Raw genomic sequence first — 25531 nt, forward strand, 5'->3', positions numbered from 1 at the left:
GCCTGCTTCATAAATGAGAAGAGAGATTTATTCTCAATGTTAAATTGTTAATTAAGAATGTCTGGCACAGATAATTTATCGCAGTTCTACATCGTTTCTGTCAGAACCAACGTGCCAATTTTTATTTGCGCTGTTTAAGCCAATCAATTCATTCAAATTATGCTCCATCCAAAGGCTTCGTCTGACTGGCCACTGCCAGAAAGAATCAGAATTGAATTAATCCATTTATAATTTTAATTTTCTGATCTGAGCTGCCAATCGCTTCAGACGTCTAACCCCAGAATTTCAGGATAAAGCCTGCTCCTCCATCTCAACATCAGAAGTAACAGGAATGGGATCGTAGTGGGTCAGCAGACACCAGGCTAGACGGCTCCTTCCCTTGGGCCCGGTGCTGCGCTGTCTGCCGTATCTTGCCTATGGTCTTATGTAACTGCTGTCAGTGCTCATTGCAGCATGGACGCACATGATGCGGCAGCCCTGCCACAAGGAATAATCCAGACACTGAGGCAGACTTATCAGAAAACATTCACGCCAAGTTTCCTGCAACAAAACAATGGCAAAAAAGCCAGCAAGGACCAGAGAAAGAGTGTGAGGAACATCTGTGAGGAACAAGACGTCCAGGAACATCTTAGCAGCAGCGAGATTAGCAGCAGCACCTGCCTCTACTTTCATACAGTGATTTGAACCAATGCTTCAACCAAAAATGGCAGCTTGAATTAAAGCCAGTGCAGTTCTGTTAGACTAGTCTTATTTATATAGGGCTGTCAGTCCATTAAGGGTGGGCAATATGGCCAAAATATAACATCATGATACTTGCAGGCATATTCATGATAAACATTCTGTATGATATTTTGTTTTGCTGAGGTTCGATGAGCCAGAAGACACAAATGCACTGCCAGATTTAAAAAATTATTATCAAAAACTACAAGTATAAATGATGTTTAATCAACATTTCACATACTACACTGAACTTGCAGTTGCTCAGTGTTCTTTAAATACCGATATTCACAATATGCTCAGAAAAGTATACCGTGATATAGGTATGGGTATATTGTACAGTTAACCTATACCTACACTTGTTGGCTATTTTAAAGCTCGGCCACACTGCGAAAGAGGTGAGCGTGGCAAATCGAACATTTAGAAAATTTCCTTATAAATTTTTTAAATTATGCAAAATTCATAATTGTATTTTTTGTATACTGCTACAAATTAAAAGTATAAACATTGATTCTAGTACCTTCTGTTCAATTGAGCTGAAAGTAGAGCAGGTGCTAACAAAGCAGTCACGCAGGGGTAACTATAACAAATATAGGGCCTTTAAAAAAAAAAAGAATAAATAAAATAAATACATACAATTTAATGCAACTTGAACCAGACAAACCAACCAAATTACATACAAATATATACAGTATAAATACCACTAGTCAAATGTGGCAAATATATCTGTGACCATAGCAGAGCAGCAAATATCATAAGAATGAAAATGACATATTTTGTTACTATATCCTATATAAGTATGTTGAGTCTGGCTAGCTCAGGCTGAAAATTATACACTTAAAATAGTGGCATATTAATGCTTTCTGTTCAGGGGTTGCATCTCCTATCAGACTGAAGGGAAACATCTTCTGGTGACAGTCAGAAACTATGACCCCCTCTTACAATTGGATTGTGATTGGTTCCTCTGCACCTCACGGTTGTAAAAAAATATGGCACTTTCAAATTGGATGAATCCTTTTGAATCACCCTGTATGTCTTGTCAGTGATGGTCCTATGATGTTCCCTTTCCGTTGATGGACAGGGTTCAGGGTGGCTAATAAACTGTCCAGCAACAAATTAGTTACAGTCAGTAACTGTAAACCTGCAACATGCACTTACATGGTAGATCTGCCTGATAAAATGGCATGATACAGGCAGGTGTGACTAATAAAAGGCCACTGAAGGCTGCAGTAATATAAAGAGAACAACAATTAGTTGATTGGTTCTCACATACTGTTTTGAATTCCAGCAAGTCAAATGCGTCCAGCCTTTCGGCTTCCTAAAGCTGCTGACGTGACAAAATGCTTCTCCTCCCCAAGCTGCAATTAACTGAATTACAACAGCGACATTTGTGGTCGGCTGTCAGTTGCTCTGCGTTGTTTTCACGGTGGTGAACAAGCTGCTAATTCAGGCAAGAATGTACACAGCAGATCTGTTGCGCTAGTCCACAACACATGGCCCTGGACGACTCTGCCGCACCGGAGCTCTACCATCTGTTCCGGCAACATATGATCCCCAACTCCCTGAGTGCCTACCGAGTGTCCACACACAAATATGCCTCCTCACAACTCCAAGGCACCACACGGAAGACTTTCTTAAAGCTCTAAATACAGCTTATCAACAACTCTGCACATTTACAGTCAGAAATATACACCAGTCAGGCATAACATTCTGACCACCTCCTTGTTTCTACACTCATTGTCTATTTTATCAGCTCTACTTACACTATAGGTGCACTTTGTAGTTCTAGAGTTACAGACTGTAGTCCATCTGTTTCTCTGATACTTTGTTACCCTGTTCTTCAGTGGTCAGGACCCCCATGTACCCTCACAGAGCAGGTACTGTTTGGCTGGTGGATCATTCTCAGCACTGCAGTAACACTGATGTGGTGGTGGTGTGTTAGTGTGTGTTGCGCTGGTGCGAGTGGAATAGACACAGCAGTGCTGCTGGAGTTTTTAAAACAGTGTCCACTTACTGTTCACTCTATTAGACACTCCTACCTTGTCGGTCCACCTTGTAGATGTAAAGTCAGAGACGATAGCTCATCTGCTGCTGCACAGTTTGTGTTGGTCATCCACTGATGAAGGACTAGAGGTCACAGGACGCTGTTGGCTGGATATTTTTGGTTGGTGGACTAGTCTCAGTCCATCAGTGACACCAAGGTGTTTAAAAACTCCAGCAGCACTGCTGTGTCTGATCCACTCGCACCAGCGCAACACACACTAACACACCACCACCACCACATCAGTGTTACTGCAGTGCTGATAATGATCCACCACCCAAATGGTACCTGCTCTGTGAGGGTCCATGGGGAACCTGACCACTGAAGAACAGGGTAAAAGGGGGTAACAAAGTATCAGAGAAACAGATTGATTTCAGTCTGTAACTGTAGAACTACAAAGTGCACCTACTTCTATAGTAAGTGGAGCTGATGAGTATAGAAACAAGGAGGTGGTGCCTATATATTAGCAGGTGTGCAACGACATGATAGAGGACGTGATCATAAAAGAGCCTGTTATAATACATAGTTTTCTGACTGGAGGCTATTATTGATAAAAATGCGTAAGTGAGGTCATTAGAAGCAGATAGAAACTACGGAGTCTGTAAATGTGTGGATTCAGTAGTTCTGAGACATTCAGCAGCACAGTAAGGTCACACACAGTCCTCTACTTGCTAACAAACGAGCTACAGAGGATCACATTACTGATCAGCAGAGCCACGTGGTCCGCAGGGCAGCACCACTGTGAATTTCAACAATCTTATCCACAGCGCAGGCATTCTCTCACCTGCTGGGATTTACTGTTGCCATAGAGATGGCACACTTGTCAAAGTGATTAACACTGTCTGCATTTACAAATTCTACTCTGTAGTACAAGCACCTTTTTCCAAAAATTCCAAGACATATTTAATTTCAGCCTCTATGCAGAATTTGGAAAAGCAATAGCTGTTTTGGTTCTTATTAGTGATGCAATAATAGGAAATGTATTCATATGCAGCGCTGTGCAGATGCCAGAGACATTTAATTTCCAGTCAAAATGGATTTAAGACTAGATTTATGATTATCCACTTACATACACAAAGGGAACATCAAATGAAAAATAAATAGAAAGAAAAAAAAAAAAAAACTCCAAAACTGGAGTAAAAATGCACTGAAAGATAAAGATGGGACTTCCAACAACCATTCCAAGACATGGAAGACCACCAAAGCAGTCATCACCTGATACACAGTACTTAAAGCTTAAAGGAGAAAATCAAGCTGCTTCAGATCTGAAAACATCCACAGGTGTTTGTCCATCCTTCCATGTGAAACTACAGCCAAGCTTACATGCAGCCAAATAATCTGTTAATAATCAGACTAACAGCTTAATCAAAATAGAATACACCCATGTAAACAACTCAAATCAGAATATTCTAGTCCAACTGAGGCTATTTGGAATACATTTTCTATACGACTGAATGAGGTGTGTAATCCTGTGAATAATCAGTTAAATAGAAGAATAATATCCGTGTACACGCCTGTATCCAATAACATTCCCTATCGGAAAGTTTAAGTCCGTTCTGCATGTGCGTTTATACAGTTCAACAAGGCGGAGCAGAAACTGGTCTGCAGAGGAGACGAAGTTTATGCTCTGATCTTTAAAAGACGGCGGTGGGACAGATGTCCAGCTTATGTGTCTCAGAACAGGAGCTTATGTGTCTCTTCCTCTCGGCCTTCTTTAATAAGGACGTTAAGGACATTTTCCTGAGTCTGACGTAATTTTAAAGCAGTTAAAAGACACAAGCACTGCTCACTGCTTCTCATCTCACTCTAACTGGATGTCCGTGATGCACGTTGTCATGGTAACGTCTACACTAAGCACTACTCCACGTATCCGTGTCATTTTGGATTGGATTACTTGTAGTGAGCATGAAAACAGAGATTTACCATCAGATTATGGAGTAAAGTAAGAATAAACACCTCAGTCTTCATCTATAATCGGAATGAGTCTGAAAGGATGTGTAACCGTCAACAAACCGTTACTGAGAAAACAAAATCAGATAAAGAAGCTGCTGGTGTTCTCAGAACAATGGACTGAGTCCAGACCTCAACATCACTGAATGTGTGTGGGGTTACTTGGATTGTGAGAAGCAGGAAATGTAGCCAGCTTCTATGACTGAAATTTGGAGGTGTAGAATAATTCCCCTGTAAAATTGAAAGCAACTCTCCTAAAAAAGATTGGCCAAGAAGCGAGGCATGAAGAATATATTTTCACTCAATCCAAAAGGTAAAGCACAGTGCTGTGTATGTAAGAAAACCACTGTAGTATTTAAAGAACACAGTTTTTCTACATACATTTTGGCAAGATGCCAGTTTAAAACTAAAGCCCATTTCACACCAGATGCGACATCGCACGTGTTCTGATCCAGAACCACTTAGTATTTCACACCGGACGCGACACACAAAGCATCGCAAAGCAAGATTGGTTGCTGTTTGTGTTGCATTTTCACTTAATATAAACGTCTATATTGTCCATTTATCTCATATAAATGTGGTTGGTATAGTGTTGTGGGTAACACATCTGCCTGCTATGCAGTAGACTGGGGTTTAATCCCCACCTGGGTAAGCACCCTACACCAACAGAGAGAATAAGAGTCCTTGGGCAAGACTCCTAACACTGCCTTCACCCACCTGAGTAAAATGAAGTCAAATTGTAAGTCGCTCGGGATAAGAGCGTCAGCCAAATGCCGTAAATATAATGTATAATTATATGTAAATATAAACTTTCTCAACAGGTGGCGCAGCTCTAGAGGAGGAGACGCCTGTGTGTTCACAACATTAGCCGACTCAAGGGATTTCAGTCAACCTGTCAGAGTTAAAAATAGATTTGGTGATGTGTTTATTAGCCTAGATCAGAAACAATAGTCAGATTAGAAAGTGAGTCAGAGGGAAATTATTTCACATGACGTGCTCTAAAAAGAGAAGATGGACAATATACAGTACTGTGCGAAAGTTTTAGGCATCCAAGCAAATTTTTAAACAATTGACCTCCAGTGAGCTTATCACAATATACATTAGAATAAAGTCATATTCATAATTCAAATAAACATAATAACAATAAAAAGTAACGAATTTCTTGGGTGCATATACATATATGCGCACACACACACACACACACACACACACACACACACCACTTTATTAGGTATACCCTGCTAGTAAAAGGTTGGGCCCCCTTTTACCTTCAGAACTGCCTTGATTCTTCATGGCATACTTTCAGCAAGGTGATACAAACATTCCTCAGAGATTTTGGTTGGTTATATCTGGAACCAGTCTGCCCATTCTCCTCTCACATCAACAAGGCATTTTCGTCCATACAACTGCCACTCATTGGATATTTTCTCTTTTTCGAACCATTCTCTGTAAACCCTAGAGATGGATCAGCAGTTTCTGAAATACTCAGACCAGCCCGTCTGGCACAAACAATCATGCCACGTTCGAAGTCACTTAAATCACCTTTCTTCCCCACTCTGACACTCGGTTTGCACTATATCAAATCATTAGTAACTGATATTCTATAGATTTTGTTTATTCAAATATTAACACTTTTCTCAGCGAATAAACACAAACTACACAAATAAATAGATCTTGAAAATGTGTCTTGGGTTCCTAAGACTTTTGCACAGTACTGTGTTATTGAAATTTGACTGCAATGAACTTTATTTGATCTGATATTCAGTCGTTGACAGTATTAGATGTTGATATTCCTACTAGGCTGCTTCAGTAAACAGTATATGGCACTGAATCATGATGAAAGTTAGACATTATGATGTTCTGGACCTTCGCTTGAGGAAATTCTCTAACTAGACCTTACTGAACTAATTAAAGACCCCCGGCTTAGATTGTATAGTTCTTACTGCATCTGGTGTGAAATGGGCTTAACAGGTTGACCCTAAACTACACTTTGGCCGTCAAGACAAACATCTTCTGCACTTATTTTAGTCGCTCCTTGCTTTACTATGGCTGAACATTTGCTGTAAACTGCAGTTCTGCTAAAAACATTAACGATTTCCAGACCGCTGACATCTCCACCCTGCATCAGCGCATGACCAAACAAGAACGGCATCCTGCGTTATCACAATTTCAAGATCGCCTGATAAGAGTAAGTACTTTTATTCATTTGCACATGATATATCATCTGATGATCTACTGCACCACTAGGCCTGTTATGTTTGTAAAACACACATTTTACTGAGACACCCTAACTGCAATTTACATCCCTTCCAACATATCAGTGAAAAATTAGGTCATACCAAGGCTTAACGTAATCACTGAACCAGCTGCTGAACTTCTGCGTAACAGTACTTTTTTACAAATCTAGGATTTTTCCTCTCAGTCATAACAGTCCCAATACCACCTACCCCTAAAAATAAACAGATTAACTGATCATTAGTGGAGCGTATCTCCATCGCTGTTCTTGTTGTGTTGTCCATAATGGTAAAATGCTGCCTTATCTCATATCTTCCCCAAAAAGCATTTGCGATATATAAACCTACTGGCCTGATCACTTTTTCAACAGTAACAGCTCCTAAAACCACTCGAGCTCCTGCTGGCTTTAAATGGGTCGGCCCCATCCACTGCACGGCAATCCCAGCTATGCCTTCCTATAGGAGCTGACTCTACCGTCACCCCGACTCCTAGTTTCCTAGCAACAGCTGAGCCTGAGAAGCCTGAGGCTGCTGTAAACGGGCGGGGGGTCCATGAAGAAAGCGGGTCTTGATGATTTCAGGCCTACAGTTTCCACAAAAAAAAAAAAAACACGAGACCTGCCTGCAGTGGTGGGTAAGATGTTATTGTTATTGTGAAAAATAAAATGTCTTTGCTTTTCCATCCTGTTCTTTGCTTTTCTGAGTATATCTTATTTTTCTAGGGCACAACTGGATTTATATTTAATAAAAACAGGCTTAAGGGAATTAGAGAGCCTGTAAACGCAATATGTTTACAATAACTGCATAAAAATAAGTGGATGATTTGTATTCAGCCCATTATGCTTTAAGCGTGTATTAATCATTTATTTGTATTAGTCGTTTGATTTTTTTTCCTGTTTCTTCTCAAAATCAGCATGAATCAAAAAACAATGCATTTTCCTTCCATGCCGTGATGTATTTCAGAGTCAAACATGTTGATAGGGAGGGGCTAGCTCAATGTTTTCGCTCACGATAGGGTGGAGTGGTGGGAAGTGAAACATGACATTACTGGTTAATATTATTTTTCTCCTCTCGCTAGTGATGTAATCAAAAATCAGAAGACTTTTTCAATGGAAGATTGTGGGAAAACAATGTGTCTTTTAAATGTTACAGTATGATGAATTATGCTTAATATGACCATGGGCATGACCTAACAAGGACAAATTACACATACATATATTACACACACACACACACACACACACACACACACACAATATTGCTAAAAGTGTTGACTCACCCATCCAAATCATTGAATTCAGGTGTTCCAATCGCTTCCATGGCCACAGTTGTATAAAACCAAGCCCCTAGGCCTGCAGACTGCTTCTACAGACATTAGACACCACCTGTGCAACAAATCCAGTCATGAAATTTCCTCACTACTAAATATAAGTGGTCGGCCACGTAAAATGACAGAGCGGGGTCAGCGGATACTGAGGTGCATAGTGCGCAGAGGTCACTAAGTTTCTGCAATCACTACAGACCTCCAGACTTCATGTGGCCTTCAGATCAGCTCAAGAACAGCGTAGAGAGCTTCATGGAATGGGCTTCCATGGCCGAGCAGCTGCATTCAAGCCTTACATCACCAAGCACAATGCAAAACGTGGAATGCAGTGGTGGAAAGCGCCGCCATTGGACTCTACAGCAGTGGAGATGTGTTCACTGGAGTGACCGGCTCGAATCCTTAGTTCCAGTGAAAGGAACTCTGAATGCTTCAGCACCAAGAGATTTTGGACAATTTCCCACTCCTTCCTATTCCAACATGACTGCGCACCAGTGCACAAAGCAGGTCCATAAAGACATGGATGAGCCAATTTGGTGTGGAAGAACTTGACTGGCCTGCACAAAGTCCTGACCTCAACTGGATAGAGCACATTTGGGATGAATTAGAGCGGAGACTGCGAGCCAGGCCTTCTCGTCCAACATCAGTGTCTGACCTCACAAATACGCTTCTGGAAGAATGGTCAAAAATTCCCATAAACACACTCCTAACCCTTGTGGAAAGCCTTCTCAGAAGAGCTGAAGCTGTTATAGCTGCAAACATCATATTAAACCATATGGATTAAGAATGGGATGTCACTTAAGTTCATATTCGTGTGAAGCCAGACGAGAGAATACTTTTGGAAATATAGCGTATATCTTGCTACTACTCTAAGACTTATCCTCCAGGCCCTGATGATGGATGCCCAAACTCCGAGCGAGGATGAAGGAGAGGGAGAGGACCGCAGCTGAGTGGGGGACAGAGCACAAAGCCGAGCACCACCAAAGGACGCGAGTGATGGCAGGAGGAGGTCAGCCGCGAGAGGGGAACACAATGATGGCCAGAGAGAGAGAGAGAGAGAGAGAGAGAGAGAGAGAGAGAGAGAGAGAGAGAGAGAGAGAGAGAGAGAGAGTGTGAGAGAGAGAGAGAGAGAGAGTGTGAGAGAGAGAGAGAGAGAGAGAGAGAGTGTGAGAGAGAGAGAGAGAGAGAGTGTGAGAGAGAGAGAGAGAGAGAGTGTGAGAGAGAGAGAGAGAGAGAGAGAGAGAGAGAGAGAGAGAGAGAGAGAGAGAGAGAGAGAGAGAGAGAGAGAGAGAGAGAGAGAGAGAGAGAGAGAGAGAGAGAGAGAGAGAGAGAGAGAGAGTGAGTGAGTGAGTGAGTGAGTGAGTGAGTGAGTGAGTGAGTGAGTGAGTGAGTGAGTGAGTGAGTGAGTGAGTGAGTGAGTGAGTGAGAGAGAGAGAGAGAGAGAGAGAGAGAGAGAGAGAGAGAGAGAGAGAGAGAAGAGCAGAGGGATCCTTGCTCATCATTTTTTAATGCTGCAGGGTTCCCACCTCCTCCCTGCAGCAGCGACGACAGACTGAAGAGCTGAAAAGCTCCAGTGATTAAAGGTCTAAGTAAGTCTTGCTTGAAGCCACTGAACGTGACCAGCAGAGCTTCGGTTTGGTTTATGACTTCTTTCTGTCACTAGCAAAGTTACTTTCTTGAGGCAGACAAAGCACTTTCTGTAAGTCACTCTGGATAAGAGTGTCTGCTCAATGCTGTAAATGTGTGTTTTGGTGTAGAAAATTAAAGAATACAACTAAACCTAAACCCTGCCTCCAGCATCCTCCCTGAGCCCGGGGTAACAGGGTGTGATACATAGTCTTTTGCTGGTAAACTCTGCCAGTTCCAACTTATCTAATGTAATGTAAGCAACCTACACAATGATGAAAGGATACATTCCAAGGATAACTGCTTCAAGGCATTTAATGGGAAGGGATTCCCTTATCATTTCTCTGGCAGTCTCCATCAGCCTGAAAGAAAGAAGAAAAGAGGGAGATTAGCTACTGCACTGACCTCCAGTCTTGTCATTAGGTAATCGAACAGTGGACAAGCACTTAATATAACTGTGATGAAAGGCACTCTAACGTAATTTAGACTGATATACCTCATACCCAATTCACTTAAGGCATATCCTGAGGAAAGGAGCCAAAACGCACTGATATCATCCAATGTTGACCGCCTTAAGCTGCAGGCGTGGTTTTAAATAAAAGGTCTCCAGACTGAGGTTGACATACAAGTCATCGGGAAACGGTAATCACTGTGACACGCTGAGAACTTGCTGACCAGGTCTTGGCCTTAACATTTAGCCAGTAAATGTTAAAGATCATATTGGGTTTAACATTTATAAACCAAGCAGCATCACATTTCTACACCTGGCTGGGAAAAGAAAAAGGATAAATGGTAAAATACCACACTAAGGCTGAGTGACAGGGTGTAATTAAATTTAAATGTAATTAAATAAAGCTAAGTGATAAAAGTGATTAACAGGTAATAAAAGACAATATAGAAAATAAATAGAGAACTAAGGATGGTGAAGTAAATCAAATAATATTAGCATGTAATGTTTTATTCTCTTTCACTATAATTTTTTAACACATTAAGGAAATAAATAAGACAAAAACACAATGTAAACTACTCCACAGGCCATATTTTATTTAATTTTTTCCCCAGTATGTTAAATGAAGTAAATAGACAGTACCTGTGGAATAAATGTTGATGTGGGTGTTACTCAGTGGTCTGCTGGACCCACCACATTATTGTTTACTTAAATCAATACAGCCACAACAATATGTAAAAGTACCAGTTGTCTAAAATATCAGTGTCCAACATGGAGGTCTACTTTAGCAGCTGTAGCCAGTCAGCAGCCTGTCCATGTTGTCCGCCCTTACACACACACACACACACACACACACACACACACACACACACACACACACACACACACACACACACACACACACACACAGCAGGCCACGTAGGAGGAGAACATGAAGGACATAGCACCTCCAGGCTTTTACTCAGCCCAACACCACATGTGTAATATAAATGTGTGGGGGTGAACAGAGTAAAGGCATTGAAAACAGATTATTTTGTATGTTCTTCATAGAAAATGAGCAAAGACCAAGAACCTGAGGTTGAAATAATAATAAATTACATTATTTTTCTTTTGGTCAACAGTGAAAATGAGTCCCACAGACCTGAACACCACACAAAGGTTAAGCGTGACTGTAATATTTGGGTGTAATCAGACCACAAAACATTAAAATACCATTAGAGTTATTTTTTTTACCTAGACTCCAAGTTATAACTCCACAGTGAACATTTAGAGTTACAGTGGTTCTGCTTTGACAGAAAGGGGGATGAGGGCAGGACAGGAAGGCTTCCACACAGGAAATACAGGATGAATGACATCACTTACCCGCACAACGGCCTGGTTTTCCGAATCTCAAAAAACTGTGTTCCTGTGTGGTTGTATCTGTTAGCGGTTAAAGAACAAGACTCATTCGGCAAGTGTTTGCTCACATGTGCTTTCACTGTGACTCACTCGTGCACAGCAGAGGACAATATCCTGTTCTGAAGGCCTGCTTTTCTCCTTCTTATTGTACTATGGAAAAGGAGACACTGGAGTAAAGTTAACCCCACTTTAGCCTTCATATTGTACATTGATTTTGAGTATTAAAATATTTGTATTAAACACGCAACTCAATTTGTAATTAAAAATAATGCCCGTCTTGCTGTGTATCATAGTTTTAGCACTGAGCCTAAATCCAAGAGGACAGAAAATCAATGAAAAAGTATGTCTGTCTTATGCTAATTATTTATTTTTACTCATAATAACCAACAGAATGAATCCCCATCATAATTCCTGCACTTTCAGCTCACAGACACTCCAGACTAACGAATTCTGAAAAGATATCTACGACTGCACTCGTTTTCTAGATCTCTATCATTTCAAAAATACAAAACATTTAATAGGCACTAGGTAAATACATTAAATTTGAAAAATTTGGAAAATATGTAATTGCGAATTTTCCGACTAACATCACGGCTGCGATTTAAATTGCAATTCTGAGGCTCGACCCCTGAACATAGTGCACCAAACTGCAAGTAATTCATGGTTGTGATGTCCCAACACATGGAGGTTTGGCTGCCTCCGATTGGTCTAACTGGTCTAAGTTCCCAAACTCTTACTGAGTTCAGTTTAAACTCAAAACAGTGTTTTAAGATGGCTCTTCAAAAGGTTATTTAGTAAAGATGCTGGTTCTACGTAGAACCATAAGGACTCAGCAGCCCTTTGCATGCATAAAATGTTCTCTGTGTGGTAAAATGGTTCTTGAGGTTGATTGAGAATGTGTTGTATGTGGTTCTATAGAGAACCTTTTCAAAAAGGTTCTCTATAGGACCAAAATATTCTTCTGTTGTAATAAGCTGGACATCAACAAGCAAGAAAGCAACAGCACTAGAACCCTTTTTGATGTTCTCCAATCTGAAGAACCTTTTCACCAGGCAAAGATATAATATAATATATCTTTCAAGAAAATTACAGCTCTTGCAATTTGAAAATTACACCACCTTAAATTGTGATTTCGATATTAAAAAAAAAAGATTAATCTTTCAGCCCTAGAAATTCATAACGTTACCAAAGTTCTGTTCGCATTTCCATATCAGACAATGGCGTATCTGAGCAGCCCATGGTCTCCTGAAAATAACAACACATGGCATGTGCTGTAAATGTGTGACTGTCACACGTAAATACTTTATAATTGCAACTGTAATTTTAATTACAATTTAATTTTTTTAAAATCCCCGAAATTTTTTATTTCTAAGGGTTAATTCTTTTAGTCAATGTTTGCTGGCCTCATCCTGCGTACGTGAGCTGAATAATGCAGTAAACAAATTATTGTTTTCCATCATATGGATTAATTATTTTTTTATTTATGAGATTATTTTATTAAGAATACTGACTTTTTCATCTACCAAAGAAACAAAAAGCACGCAGAATCACAGCCAGTGTCACATTAAACTAAACCAGCAGTCCTAAAAAGTCACTTCAAGCAACACCAGCTACCTGAATGAATTAAACACAGCGACACTAAAACCCAGCCACTGACACTCAAAGGCAAACGAGCACCCATGAATGTGTAATGAATGTTGGGGAGGCCACGTTTTAGGCGAAGAAGCATGAGCCTGTAAAGGATACTGCAAGTTCTTCATGTAGTTCTGGACGGCGTGGAGCCAGTCAGGTACTGACATGGACGGCTTGAAGTTGGGGACCGATGGCACGGGCTGCTGTGAAAGGATCAAATGTGACAAAAACAGCTGAGATGAACACTCAAACACAATCAGTTCCAAAGCAGTTGGATAAGCACGTGGAAGACTAATAAAAATAGAAAGTAATGATTAGTAAATTCTACTTGGCCTATTTAGAAACGAGTACAAAAACCTTCATTGTTGTTTCTAAATACAGGGTGATTCAAAAAGATTAATCCGATTTCAAAATGATTTATTTCATTTGTAAATCATTACAGATCAATGCAGTGAACTGTAAATGGTTTAAATGAGCATAAAGTTTATTATGTAATTATACAAGGTCTCAGTCTGAACCTCCTCCAGCTGTGCGTTTATAACAACGTTGACGGAACACAAAAGGTGGAATGTGGAAGTGCGGAAGTGCAGCGCCCGGACAGTCTGTGGCTGCACATAAGAAAAACACAGCTGGATGAGCGAGAAATCTGACCAGCTCTGCATTAAAGACAGGTTCGGTCAGGAGTCACAAGTCGTTTCGTCCTTTCAACAAAAATAAAAAAAACCTTGGGAGCCACAACATTTAGTGTACAGTGCGTCTCAGCGTGTGCTGTTGTCATATTATAGGATAAATAATATAAACAAAAACACAGACTTACTTTGCTCTGCTTTAAGGCTTTAAGCTTTAGCTATAGCCGCTTTCCTCCTGTCTCCATGAAGATATTGAAAGTAAATTTATTACAGATCATTACAAATACTTTGCTTTAAAACAACCAAGTCCTCACACAGTGAGGCAAAAAAGAAATCCTGTATAGAAAAAAAGATGCATCAATAATCGTTTTATAATTGCATCGCTGCCTCTGAATCGTAATTGTAATCGAATGGAATCGTGAGATGCCTAGAGATTCCCACCCCAAATCATTGTTCTCCGTTTTTATTTGCAATTTTACTTACCATACCAACTTTTTGGAATAGGGCTTGTACACAAACTGCTTGCTCCATAATAAAAGTAACAAAGACAGTGTGGAGGGTGTAAGGAAAGAGATCAAAAGAATGAGGGACGGTTTTGTTTTTCACTGCCTTTCTTCATTATTACACCCCAAGGAGTTAAAGCAATGAGTCAAAGGCACAACCAACTTCTAAGCTGATCCTCAAATATCCCTGAAGCAAAGGACAAATCTTTTCTGATGTTGTCAGAACTCCAACTGACTCATCGCCTGGAAGAATCCCTGATGGATCAACGGCATCCCGGCACTTCTGCACCTGGATATCAAAGTCTTGATCGCTCGTGAACAACGTTCTCAGATAAGGACAAGCTTGCATTGAAAAACAGAAGAAATAAAACAATTAGACCTAATTTAAACCTTAGGACCTGGCCAAAATGATGGGTCAAAACTGCAGCGTCCCATTCAATGCAACAAGTGCACTTTCCCTCTTTCCCTCAAAATCACACAAACAGGCCCGAAAACACATTTTGACAGATAAATACCAATAAATATGACAAATATGATTATAAAATGAATAATATTGAGCCCTGTCTTTCAGTTTACACTGTTTTTGAGAATTAACTACATCTGATATTAAATACGCAACTCAATTTATAATTAAAAATAAAGCCTGTGTTGCTGAGTACCAGCGTTTTGGGACTCTGTATGAATCCAAGAGGATAGAAGATCCATAAAAAACATCTCCGCCTTATGAGAATTATTTATTTTTACTAATAGTAACATCTAACAGAAAAAAAAAAAATCACCATCAAAATTCTTGCACTTTCAGCTCACAGACATTCCAGACTAACCATTTCTGGAAAGATAACTGCGACTGCACTTGTTTTCAAGATGTTTACATGCAAATGAGCCAGTCAGAAATGAGCCAAATTTATAAACATATCACATTTCTGTTTGCATCAAACAATGGCATATCTGAGCAGCCCAGGGTCTCCTGAACCCAACATATGGCCTGTGTGACAGTCACATGTGAACAGTTTATAATTACAGTTGTAAATGTAATTGACCCAAATTAACAAATAAAATCCCCAATATATTAGGGTTCTAAGGGTTAAGAAATAGGCTCTGTGGATTCCTGCCTTCCTACGACTCCCAGAAGAAGATAAGCTTGAAGAGAAACACATTAAAAACATTGAGGTGCTCCATCAAAGCTTGCCAAACCCACGCAAGCCCAGCTTATTGCAGGGTCTTATTTTCAATAATAATCCTCCACACAATGAGACTCTATCCGATCCCCTGACAGCTGAGGAGGCAAATGCTCCTCCGCAGGGTCAGAAGATCCTTTTCGTCCTCCCCCATTGAGGTTCCTCTATAATTGATATTCAGGCCTGATTTCTTTTGGCCAAGAAGACCAGAACATCCACCTTTTTTGTCCTGAGGCTCAACCCTAGAACGCAATCTGTCAAACTGCCAGTAAGCTGTGGTTGTGATGTCACAACACACGAGGTTTGGCTGCCTCTGATTGGTCTAACTCACTTACAGGCTTTTCCCAAACTATAATTAAAGAAAATTGCAGCTCTTGCAATTTGGAAACTGCACAGCCTTTCGATATAAAAATGATTAATCTTTCGGTCCTACCAAACCACAGAGTAGCTCCTTGAAATGCTGCCTCTATCTCCGTGCCATCAAACTCTCAGCCTCTCGTGTTAAACAGCAATGTGCTGAAGCCTGAGGTGCTGCAAGCATCATAAGACATAAGAGTGCACATGGCTTTGTGGTCTCTGTGTCAGTAAAATATCTTCGAAACTGGACGCTGTATCTCGGCTCCCAAGTGCCCCACATGGTGCGAAAGCCCTGGTTCTCAACAACTGAGAACGGACACAAATCCTTGGCAACAAAAGTATAACCAGTAGGAAAATGGGTGGAAACATTTAATATGATTTCTCATTTTTTGTCGTTTGTCGTTTCCACAATATTTTAGTTTAGTGACACAACTTGCATACAGTGTGGCTCTTATCCAGGTCCTTATTCGCATTTATAAGCAGCTTAGTTGGTTTCCTGTAATGTTAAATCTGTAATGAGAGACTGTCAAACACTAAAAAGCAGTGAAGCTCAAGTCAGTTTCTCTTTTGAATTGTCCCACTCCACCTTAAATGGTGCTGCATAAACATTCTGGCGCCTCAGGCAGAATTTAAGGTGGAACGTGAAAATTCTAAGGAGTTAGTGAAAGAGAAGCGAAGTGCAGCCTCATAAAACGAACGTTGATAGACATTTTACAGTAAGGTGCTTTACTTTCGAGGAAAAGTTTCCTGCTGGAGATGCGAGAAAAGCAGCTATAGCTGAACCTTAAAGCAGAGCAAAGTCAGTCTGTGTTGTCGTTCATATACTATACTAGGACATTAACACACACTGGACATTAAATGATGTGGCTCCCAAGGTGGTTTGATTTGTGTTGAAAGGATGAAATGGCTCTTCTTAACATTTGGGTTGCAAATCCTGACCTAACCTGGCTTTAATGCAGAGCCAGTTGGATTTCTCGCACACCCAGCTGTGTTTTTGTTATGTGCCGCCACAGACTGTCCTGGTGCTGTACTTCTGCACGCCCACGTTCCACCTTTTGGGTTCCATCAACATTACGTTATAAATTAAAATTTAGAAAATACATTTTTTACATTGACTTGACTTGATTCAGAATTGCCTGTGTCCACATCATGATGCATCCAAGAACCGATTTTTTCAACCCACTCCTATTCACAACAACTTAAAAATGATCTTCTATACACAAATATGACATGAATACGAAATATAAAATTCTGTTAAACCCTTTTCTACATGATTACACTGAAAACATTCAATATACATATGTACGTATGTTTGTCTATCTTCTCTTTCATCTGTCACACTGACTAACACACACACGCACACCTGCAGTGACCACCTAATCTATTCTCTTGTTTATATTAGTTAAAAAAAAGGTCAGTTTTAAAAGTGAATGATTTTCTCTCTCTCTCTTCCTTCCCTTTCTCTTTTTTTCTTTCCTTATTTCTAATGGCGTAATAAAAATAAAGAAAAAAAGTCGGTAGTGGTGGGCCAAAAAAATTTTTAAATAAGGCTCTGCCTACAGACTACTCTTTCTGTATTCATTTACATAAAGATTTACAGTAGCATTTTTATGAATAATTAAAAAACGAAACCCAACATAAATCTAAATGTAAGAAAAAATAAAAAATCATTAATTAAAAAAATACATTTAAAAAAAATGCATCATGATATTTACTTTTTTGGAGATTTAATAAAGTGGAACAAACTCATGTTATGTGGCCACACATTTCCAACACTGTTCAGGGAATTCAGCCACTGCCCACTGCCTTCTATTATAAATGAGTTTGGTGTCAACACTTCATAACAAATGTGGAAGACAGACTGAAAAATGCTGGAATATTCCTTTAATAATAATAATAATAATAATAATAATAATAAATTACATTTATATAGCGCCTTTCACAAACTCAAGGTCGCTTCACATAGCATGAGCAGGAGGACAGGGGAGAGAAAAAAAAAGGTAAGGTAAGAGGTAAGAGTTTCACTGAGTGTCATTTCTCCCACCCAGCTGAGCCGTGGCCAACAGGTATTTACTCAATAGTACCACTGATGAAAGAGCAGAAACCAAAACACCAGCATGGAAAGCTTCCCACCACATCTTCTGAAGCTACTGGCCCTTCAGCAGGTCAACTGTTCACCACGACGGACGAGAAGAGCCCAGAACCCTGCTGTCTTCCCTTCCCAGAACTGAATCTGAAGGGTTACCATAAAGTTGTAGGCTTTGTAACAAACACCGACTTTCAAAAGCTTGCCTTCGTAGTGGTTTTAGTGAGGGCTGAGTTCAGGATGTCTCTAGTTTCTAGTCCCAACACTGATTCTGCTTGGGTCAGGTCCCAGAAAGTGGTTTCACTTACACCCGTTCTGCTTTCCCACTGCATCTTGGCTTGGACATTAAACCACAAAATGGACCGCAGCCCTCTAAACTGGCCCAATTAGCCGACCTTCACCCCAACAGGTCTTTATTCTTATTCCCCAGGACCAAATCATCATTCGTGACCAAATCCTAAGCTAAATTATTCAGTAATTGCATGAAATAAATGAAAAATTATTTTTATTCATTTATTTTTGGTAAAAGCTCCTCAAATTAACAGAACATGTGTTTTATAATCTACACGTCACTATATGCTTACAACTTACTGCTGAAAGCCAAAAATCTCAGGCGCTGTTTGTATTATTTTATAAAAGTAATGTTTACAGAGCAGATCACTGAAGAGTGACCAACCACGCCGTCTGTTTATAGTTTATAGTCACTGAAGAGTGACAAAAACCACGCCGTCTGTTTATAGTTTATAGCCCAGATTTGGGGGAAAACGGGTCGACTTTCAGTAGAAAAACAAACTGAGTTCAGCTTCTTTTATTATAAGGGTTTAAATTAACATCACGTCTATTTAACTGGAAAGAAGGGTTACAGCCTCATACGACGCCCAGCTTCTGAATGTAGCTTATGAAATATGAACGTCATGAAGAACATGACCAAGTGCGTTTTGGAACCACCGGTGTTCCCGAGGAGTTTAAGAGGTTAAAACTTCGAACAAGCAAAAGCATTAGTTTTTCCCTTGAGGAAACACTTCTTGACGGCTGATGTTCTCAATGAGAACACATCTAATCATCAGCTCTAACCTCATCAAATCATGGGTCAATACGATTTCCTCATCTCCCGAAAGGCTAGGAGAATAAAAGCTTGCTTTGTTTAGTGTGAAAACACAGCGTCTGGACAGAACAGCTAGAACAGCTATAATTAAAGAGATTATCCCCAAATGTGTTGCCAGGGAGTGGATTAGGTCAATCCTAAACCCAAAAGACTGGGCCATGTCATACAAACAAGGCAACATAATAATCTACGTAAAATGCATTCTATGCAAAATGACTTTCCCTGAAACTAGTCATGGTGTGGAATTAAAATGCGGGCTAGTCAATCGCACTGCGGACGCACTTGTGCTTTGTTTATATAGTGACAGCACTGTCCTGCCAATAATGGTTGAGGTCTGAAATAGTGCAGGCCGATGTACATCATCTCAACAGCTGGATCGGAATTCAAAGCCACTTTTATGTCAATCCAATTGACATTCTTCATACTTTCACTCTGTTGAGACTCAAACATCTGGGGTGATGTTTCTGTACAAAAATGGGAAGAGACTCCTCCAAAACCCTCCATGTTTGAAGAGATTTCTAAAGAAGCAGCAGCGTCAAAGAACAGTTAAAAGTCTGGAAAACTAAGTTTAAAGGATCTGAGGACATGAACCAAACAAGTGACGGTATTTGCCCATTTTACACTGAGCTGAACACATTCTGGGTCCTGAGCCCAGCTGTCAGTCAGTGAAGCTTCATGGAAAGGATTAACAGAATTTTTAAAAATCGACATGGATAAGATTACATCGGTTAGAGGCTCTGAATGTCGGTTTCGATTAATCGCCCAGCCCAAGTTTGACCCCTTTTTGCATTTGCTGCATTCCTCGATTCGCCTGCTGTGCCAACAGAACCGCGTGCGCTGTTTTTCTCTGCCGCATTCCCCCAGTCTTGCCCTCTCAGATCAGCTCTGCCCAATCGTCTTAATGAGTGCACTGCACACGTGAACCTGCGTAACACCGCCTGGTTTGACAGGAAAAGCCCTATTTAGGTCACTAGAACGTGCAGCCTTGGATTTACACTACTCTGCCCACCAAGAAGGTCTCCTAGCCCCACATATACATGACATGAGCATAACACACCGATAGACGGTACGTGAACAGAGCACTGATTAAAGAGATGAGCTGCTGGTACTGGCAGCATCTTCAGGGAGCGCTGTGTATCTGAGCTGTGAGGATTATACAGTCAGTGACTAAGAGTCACCTTATCCCCTCTGAGATACTTGCATTAGACTATCAAGCCGTTGGAATTATGCTCACCATGCAAGCCTGAGATCCGGTCTTCCTTTCGGGTTAATGCTGGGGGTCAAGGAGTCATCAGAGCGGAAAACATGATCGCGCTACTTTCAACGCTCATGGTTTCTTTTTTGGCCAGAAAGACCAGCACATCCACCTTTTTTGGCTTGAGGCTCGAACCCTGAACGTCTGGTTCCTGGTACTATAATGGTGAACAATTCTGACTCATTTCACACCATTAAATGACTAAGATGGAGTTTCCCTTTAATTCTATCATACAGTATATCTGGCTGAAAGCATCTGGCAGCTGTTTTCATCCAATCAGTCTTTTTAGGCGACATCAGGTTCCTAGTGATGATTGTGAATCCTAAATTTCTCTAGAAGGCCGCATTTCACACCAAACCACTCTGAATGGTTTTGTTTACATCTAAACAGTTGAATTTTGCAAAACTGGTGGAGCTCCCCTTAATCAACAGCAATGTTATGTAGACATCTGAACCCAATGACATCAGCGGTCTTCAATTAATAGCCATGTACACATCCTAGAGGTTGGTCTACACGTGCCCTACTGACTGACACTTAAACCCACACATGATCTTCTCTCAGTTCATCGAGGCTGTGCTGCTTTGCTCTGCTCAGTGACATCAGGTCTCAGTCACGCATGTTAGAGGCCGTGGGGACGAGCAGATGCCACAACATTTCATTCCCCAGCTTGGAAAGCAGGTCACATAGCCGAGGCTTTAAATGGACGCGTGTGCAGTTCTGACACCGCGCTGCAGAGCCAGTCACTGGTGAGAGGCCTTACTGACCATTACTGAAGCCTTCGTCGGTGGTCATCAAAAGTGGGGAGGCTGTGTGTCTCTATACTGACCAGTTATACCATTCAAACCACCTCCTTGCTTCTACTAACTGTCCAGCGGCAGTGTTGTAACTGATCCACTCAGACCAGCACAACACACACTGACATGCCACCACCACACCAGTATCACTGCAGTGCTAGGTATGGTCCACTACCCAAATAATACCTGCTCTGTGGGGGTCCTGACCACTGAAGAACAGGGAAGCAAAGTATGTAGAGCAACAGATGGACTACAGTCTGTAACTGTAGAACTACAGAGGTGGTCACTGACATGGTGGACGTGTGTTAGTGTGTGTTGTGCTGGTCTGAGTGGATCAGACACAGCAGTGCTGCTGGAGTTTTTAAACACCTCAGCGTCGTTGCTGGACTGAGAACCAAAAATATCCAACCAACAGTGTCCTGTGGGCAGCGTCCTGTGACCACTGATGAAGGACTAGATGATGACCAACACAAACTGTGCAGCAGCAGATGAGCTATCGTCTCTGACTTAACATCTAGAAGGTGGACCTGCAAGGTAGGAGTGTCTAATAGAGGGGACAGTGAGTGGACACAGTGTTTAAAAACTCCAGCAGCACTGCTGTGTCTGATCCACTCGTACCAGCGCAACACACACTAACACCCCCCCCTCCATGGGGCTCCTGACCACTGAGGAAAAGGGTAAAAGGGGGCTAACAAAGTATCAGAGAAACAGATGGAAAACAAACGCACTGGACACTCCAGCTTACCTTGGCCAGGTGGGCTGCGTTTCGTATCCTGTCCACCATTTCTTGACCGTCTGGATGCACTTTGGCCACGTGAGACCACATCCTCTCCCAGGTGACGCTCTCTATAGGGAAGCCGGTCCGGTTCACGTAGAATGGGACGCCGCCGTCCTTCTCGTCCTCTTCCCCGGAGGAGCGGCCGGCGTTGTTGGCCGTGGCCGAGGGCGCGGACTCTTGCCCCGCCCGCGAGTGGCAGCAGTACGTGCTGGTGCTCTTGGAGCGCCCGTGTCTGGCCACCTTGGCGGCAGAGCTGGAGCTGGAGCTGCTCGGCCCGGTCATCGTCCGTTACGAGTCTTCGTTCTGGTCTCGTTCTCTCCGACCTCCACAGCAACAGCTACAGCCTCCTCTAGTCAACGACAGGCATCGCGGGGAACGTGTTGCGCTTTAAACACTGCATAGTAATCCGGGTAACCCAGTCAGGAGCCCCGTGAACGCGGCTCTAAACAGGTCTATTAAGAGGAGTCACATTATTAAACCGACCCAACTCCGCTATAGTGAGGGAAAACAATGAAATATCAGCCGCTGCTCGCTGCGATACCGACGGCGTGTGAGCGTTCACGGGAGAAGCGAGCTGCTATTCTCCGTGTTTACCTCAGCTGTGTGTGAGAGAGTCCGGCTACGACCCAACTTCATTTCCCCCCCTCCTCCCCCTACTCCTCCACCACCTCGCCCTCTGCACAAAACACCGAGGGGGCGTCGGGCTCCTATGGCCACGGAAAACCGTCCCACCGCCTCCAAACGAGCTATTTTCAAACAATTCCCCTCAGATTTGCGCCTCCACCGCTGTTACCAGCCCCAGTTACCCTCGTCTATCCGCCCGTTCGACCGTTAATCCACATCGCGGTCCGCAGCGTTTGTTCTCTCACCGTAACCAAGCAGCCAACCACGCTCGCGCTCGGTCTCCATTGGGCGCGGTAACAAAGAGAGGCGGGGCTTGTTCCATATAAGGGTATGGGCTGCCTCTTTCATTCGCGGTGAATCCTGAAAAAAGGGGCGTGACTCCGGCTGCGCTGTCCAATCAGGGGCGTGATCAGAACTTCGCGTCTCCTGTTTCTCTTAAAGGCGCAGGGATTCCCGCTCTCTGCAATGGTCTCTCAGACGCTAGGGGGCGTTCCCGAGCGAGTCCAAAGTGAATGGGTTGATATGGAACATAGTTTATAAATGCTGAAGCATTTTTAATGTAAAGCAATGCAATAATTTCCTGAACAGCATAAAACATTTGAACACTATATTATATATTATATTATAATATACTATATTATATTTTTAAGAGATTTTAAAACTCGAGTTTTAAACAGCGCTGCATCTAGGTTCATGACAAACAGCCAATGAGCTGCTTTGCTCGCCAATCAATCATCACGGTCTAGGAGTAAAACCCGCCTCCTGCTGCCCAAAACCCGTTTGCTGTAGAAAAAGCGGAAATATATCAGTGAGATTTCTTAGTTTTTTTAGTGAAATATATTCTTATACTTTCTAAGATTAAAGGAAAGTTCTGGGAAAGTGATTAAAAACTATTTTAACTTTTCGTTTTAGCCAGTTAGCCACTCACATTCATTGAGGACTCGCTCGCGGGCGCCCTCTGCTGTTTAGCAGTCCTGTTTTTGATATAACGGAGGAAATAGGAAGTGGCCAGACACCTCATAAACCAGCTCTGCCCCTAATACGGTTTCTGCGAGTTTGGATGCAGTTATTTCAATGTGTTTATCTGTTTACATTGCTCCTCTAAACATCTGGATATCAAGCGTGCACAATGGTTAAGATGGATCTAAAATTACATTTATACATGTTAATACATTTACATTCACGGCATTTGGCACATGCTCTTATCCAGAATGACTTACAATTTAATCATTTTAAACAGGTAGGCCAAGGTGGTGTTAGGAGTCTAGCCCAAGGATTCTTACTGGTATAGTGTAGGGTGCTGTCCCTGCTGGGGGACTGAACCCCAGTCTGCAGCTCACTTTGTCCCATAAAGGAGTTTATTTGTCTAGCGATCATTCATGTAGTGGTCAATAGATAGTCGAAACCATAGATATACATACTTAGAAGCCATGTTGGGTCCAGCCAGGCATGTCAACGGTGCCGCCATTTTAGGGCGGTCAACATCGCCGCTGGACTGTATTCAGTACCATTACAGAGAGGCAGTTTAAGAAAGATACCGTCCAAAATGTTACACTATTTCAGCAATACTACACTCAGAAAGTGGGATGGGATTATATAACGGAGGGAACGGAGTGATCCCACGCTCAAGTCTGTGTGATGTTTGTGTAGATGTGGCCGTGTGGTTAATGAGGCCCAGAGAGCCTGTTGATGTGATTGTTTTCCCTCTGGTTTTATATTAAAGTTTGTTTGTTTTGTAGCGTTCAATTAGAGCATTATTAGCACCTTATACAAATCTAAAGTCTGCTTCCTATCCAGCAGCTTCTTATTCGAATTTTCCTGTTCCACCTTAAATGGTGCAGCTTCAGGCACCAGAAAGCGAATGCTGCACCATTTAAGGTGGAACGGGAAAACTCAACAAAGAAGCTGGTGAATAGGAAGCCGACTTCAGCTTCATCCTCTTACTGTGTTTGGGGGTTTATTTTATTTCTATGTGTATTAAGATTAGAAGTGATCCCCACACTGATGGATTTGCTGATGTGTGAGTTTGTGTTTTTCGCACTAAACTCGGTTTTTAGCATCCAGTACAGACTGAATACTGTCCTGCTGGTCTGGGCAGCTAATTATCACAATCAGTTATTAAAGAAATAAAAGCTGCTGAGAGAAGATCTATACAGCCTGGATTAGTCTGTGTCTGAGGATTATAACAAAATAGATTAGGTTTAAGGCCGATTTAATCCTGAGACTCGTCGTCTCTCAATACAAGTGAATCTGTTCACAAGTGGAGCTTGACCGCTCCAATATGGCGGACGCGCAGACGCATCGGCTCACTTAGAGAATAACAGCGAGTGCGGTATCTGGGTGTGTATATCTGTGGTTTGGCTGCAGCGATTTAAATATGCTTATCTGTTTATATCGCGCCTCTAAACGTCTGGATATCGAGCACGATGGTTAGGATGGATCTAAAATCACATTTATACGCGTTATTGTTACTTCGAGAACTATAAATGTCGCTTTGCTTAAACACAGTTTAGAATAAAACGACTTAGATTAACGGTTTAAAGTACTTTCTGTCCGAAAACGCAGAAGTTGAGGATGTGTTTAAACCAAAATAGTCCAATTCTTTTGTGTGATGGTCATTAGATAGTCGAAATTTACTTGGAACTACTGAAAAAAGCCATTTAAAGGGGAATTCCACCAATTTTCCTACATACATAAGTCAATACTTATGTGTAGACAGTCATTCAGAGTGCTCTGGTGTGAAACGCTTTCACTTTCCAAGTCGAAATTGTCCCAGACTACAACCCCCAGCATGCACTGCGACATAATGTGCGCTCCGACCCTAGTCCCCCTGCAACAGCCTGTGGGGCATCAGT

The 25531-nt window shown here is 41.7% G+C and overlaps 1 protein-coding gene across 2 annotated transcripts in view; it reads right to left on the minus strand.

Moving 5' to 3' along the window:
* The window catches only part of vash2 (vasohibin 2), a 45815-nt gene extending 22890 nt beyond the window's left edge, over positions 1-22925 (minus strand). Inside the window, exons 1-4 of one of the 2 annotated variants that reach the window (XM_017701054.2) lie at positions 22020-22925; positions 13482-13567; positions 11700-11756; positions 10177-10251 (exon numbers count right to left, since the gene is read on the minus strand). In XM_017701054.2, the coding sequence (XP_017556543.1) occupies positions 10177-10251; positions 11700-11756; positions 13482-13567; positions 22020-22334 (533 nt within the window). In that variant the 5' untranslated portion in view covers positions 22335-22925. Of the gene's footprint in view, positions 1-10176; positions 10252-11699; positions 11757-13481; positions 13571-22019 lie in introns of both variants that reach the window. The other variant, XM_017701052.2, reaches the window with a different exon arrangement.
* Positions 22926-25531: the final 2606 nt, after the last annotated feature.

This window comes from Pygocentrus nattereri, chromosome 4 (assembly GCF_015220715.1).
Source record: "Pygocentrus nattereri isolate fPygNat1 chromosome 4, fPygNat1.pri, whole genome shotgun sequence".
NCBI lineage: Eukaryota > Metazoa > Chordata > Actinopteri > Characiformes > Serrasalmidae > Pygocentrus > Pygocentrus nattereri.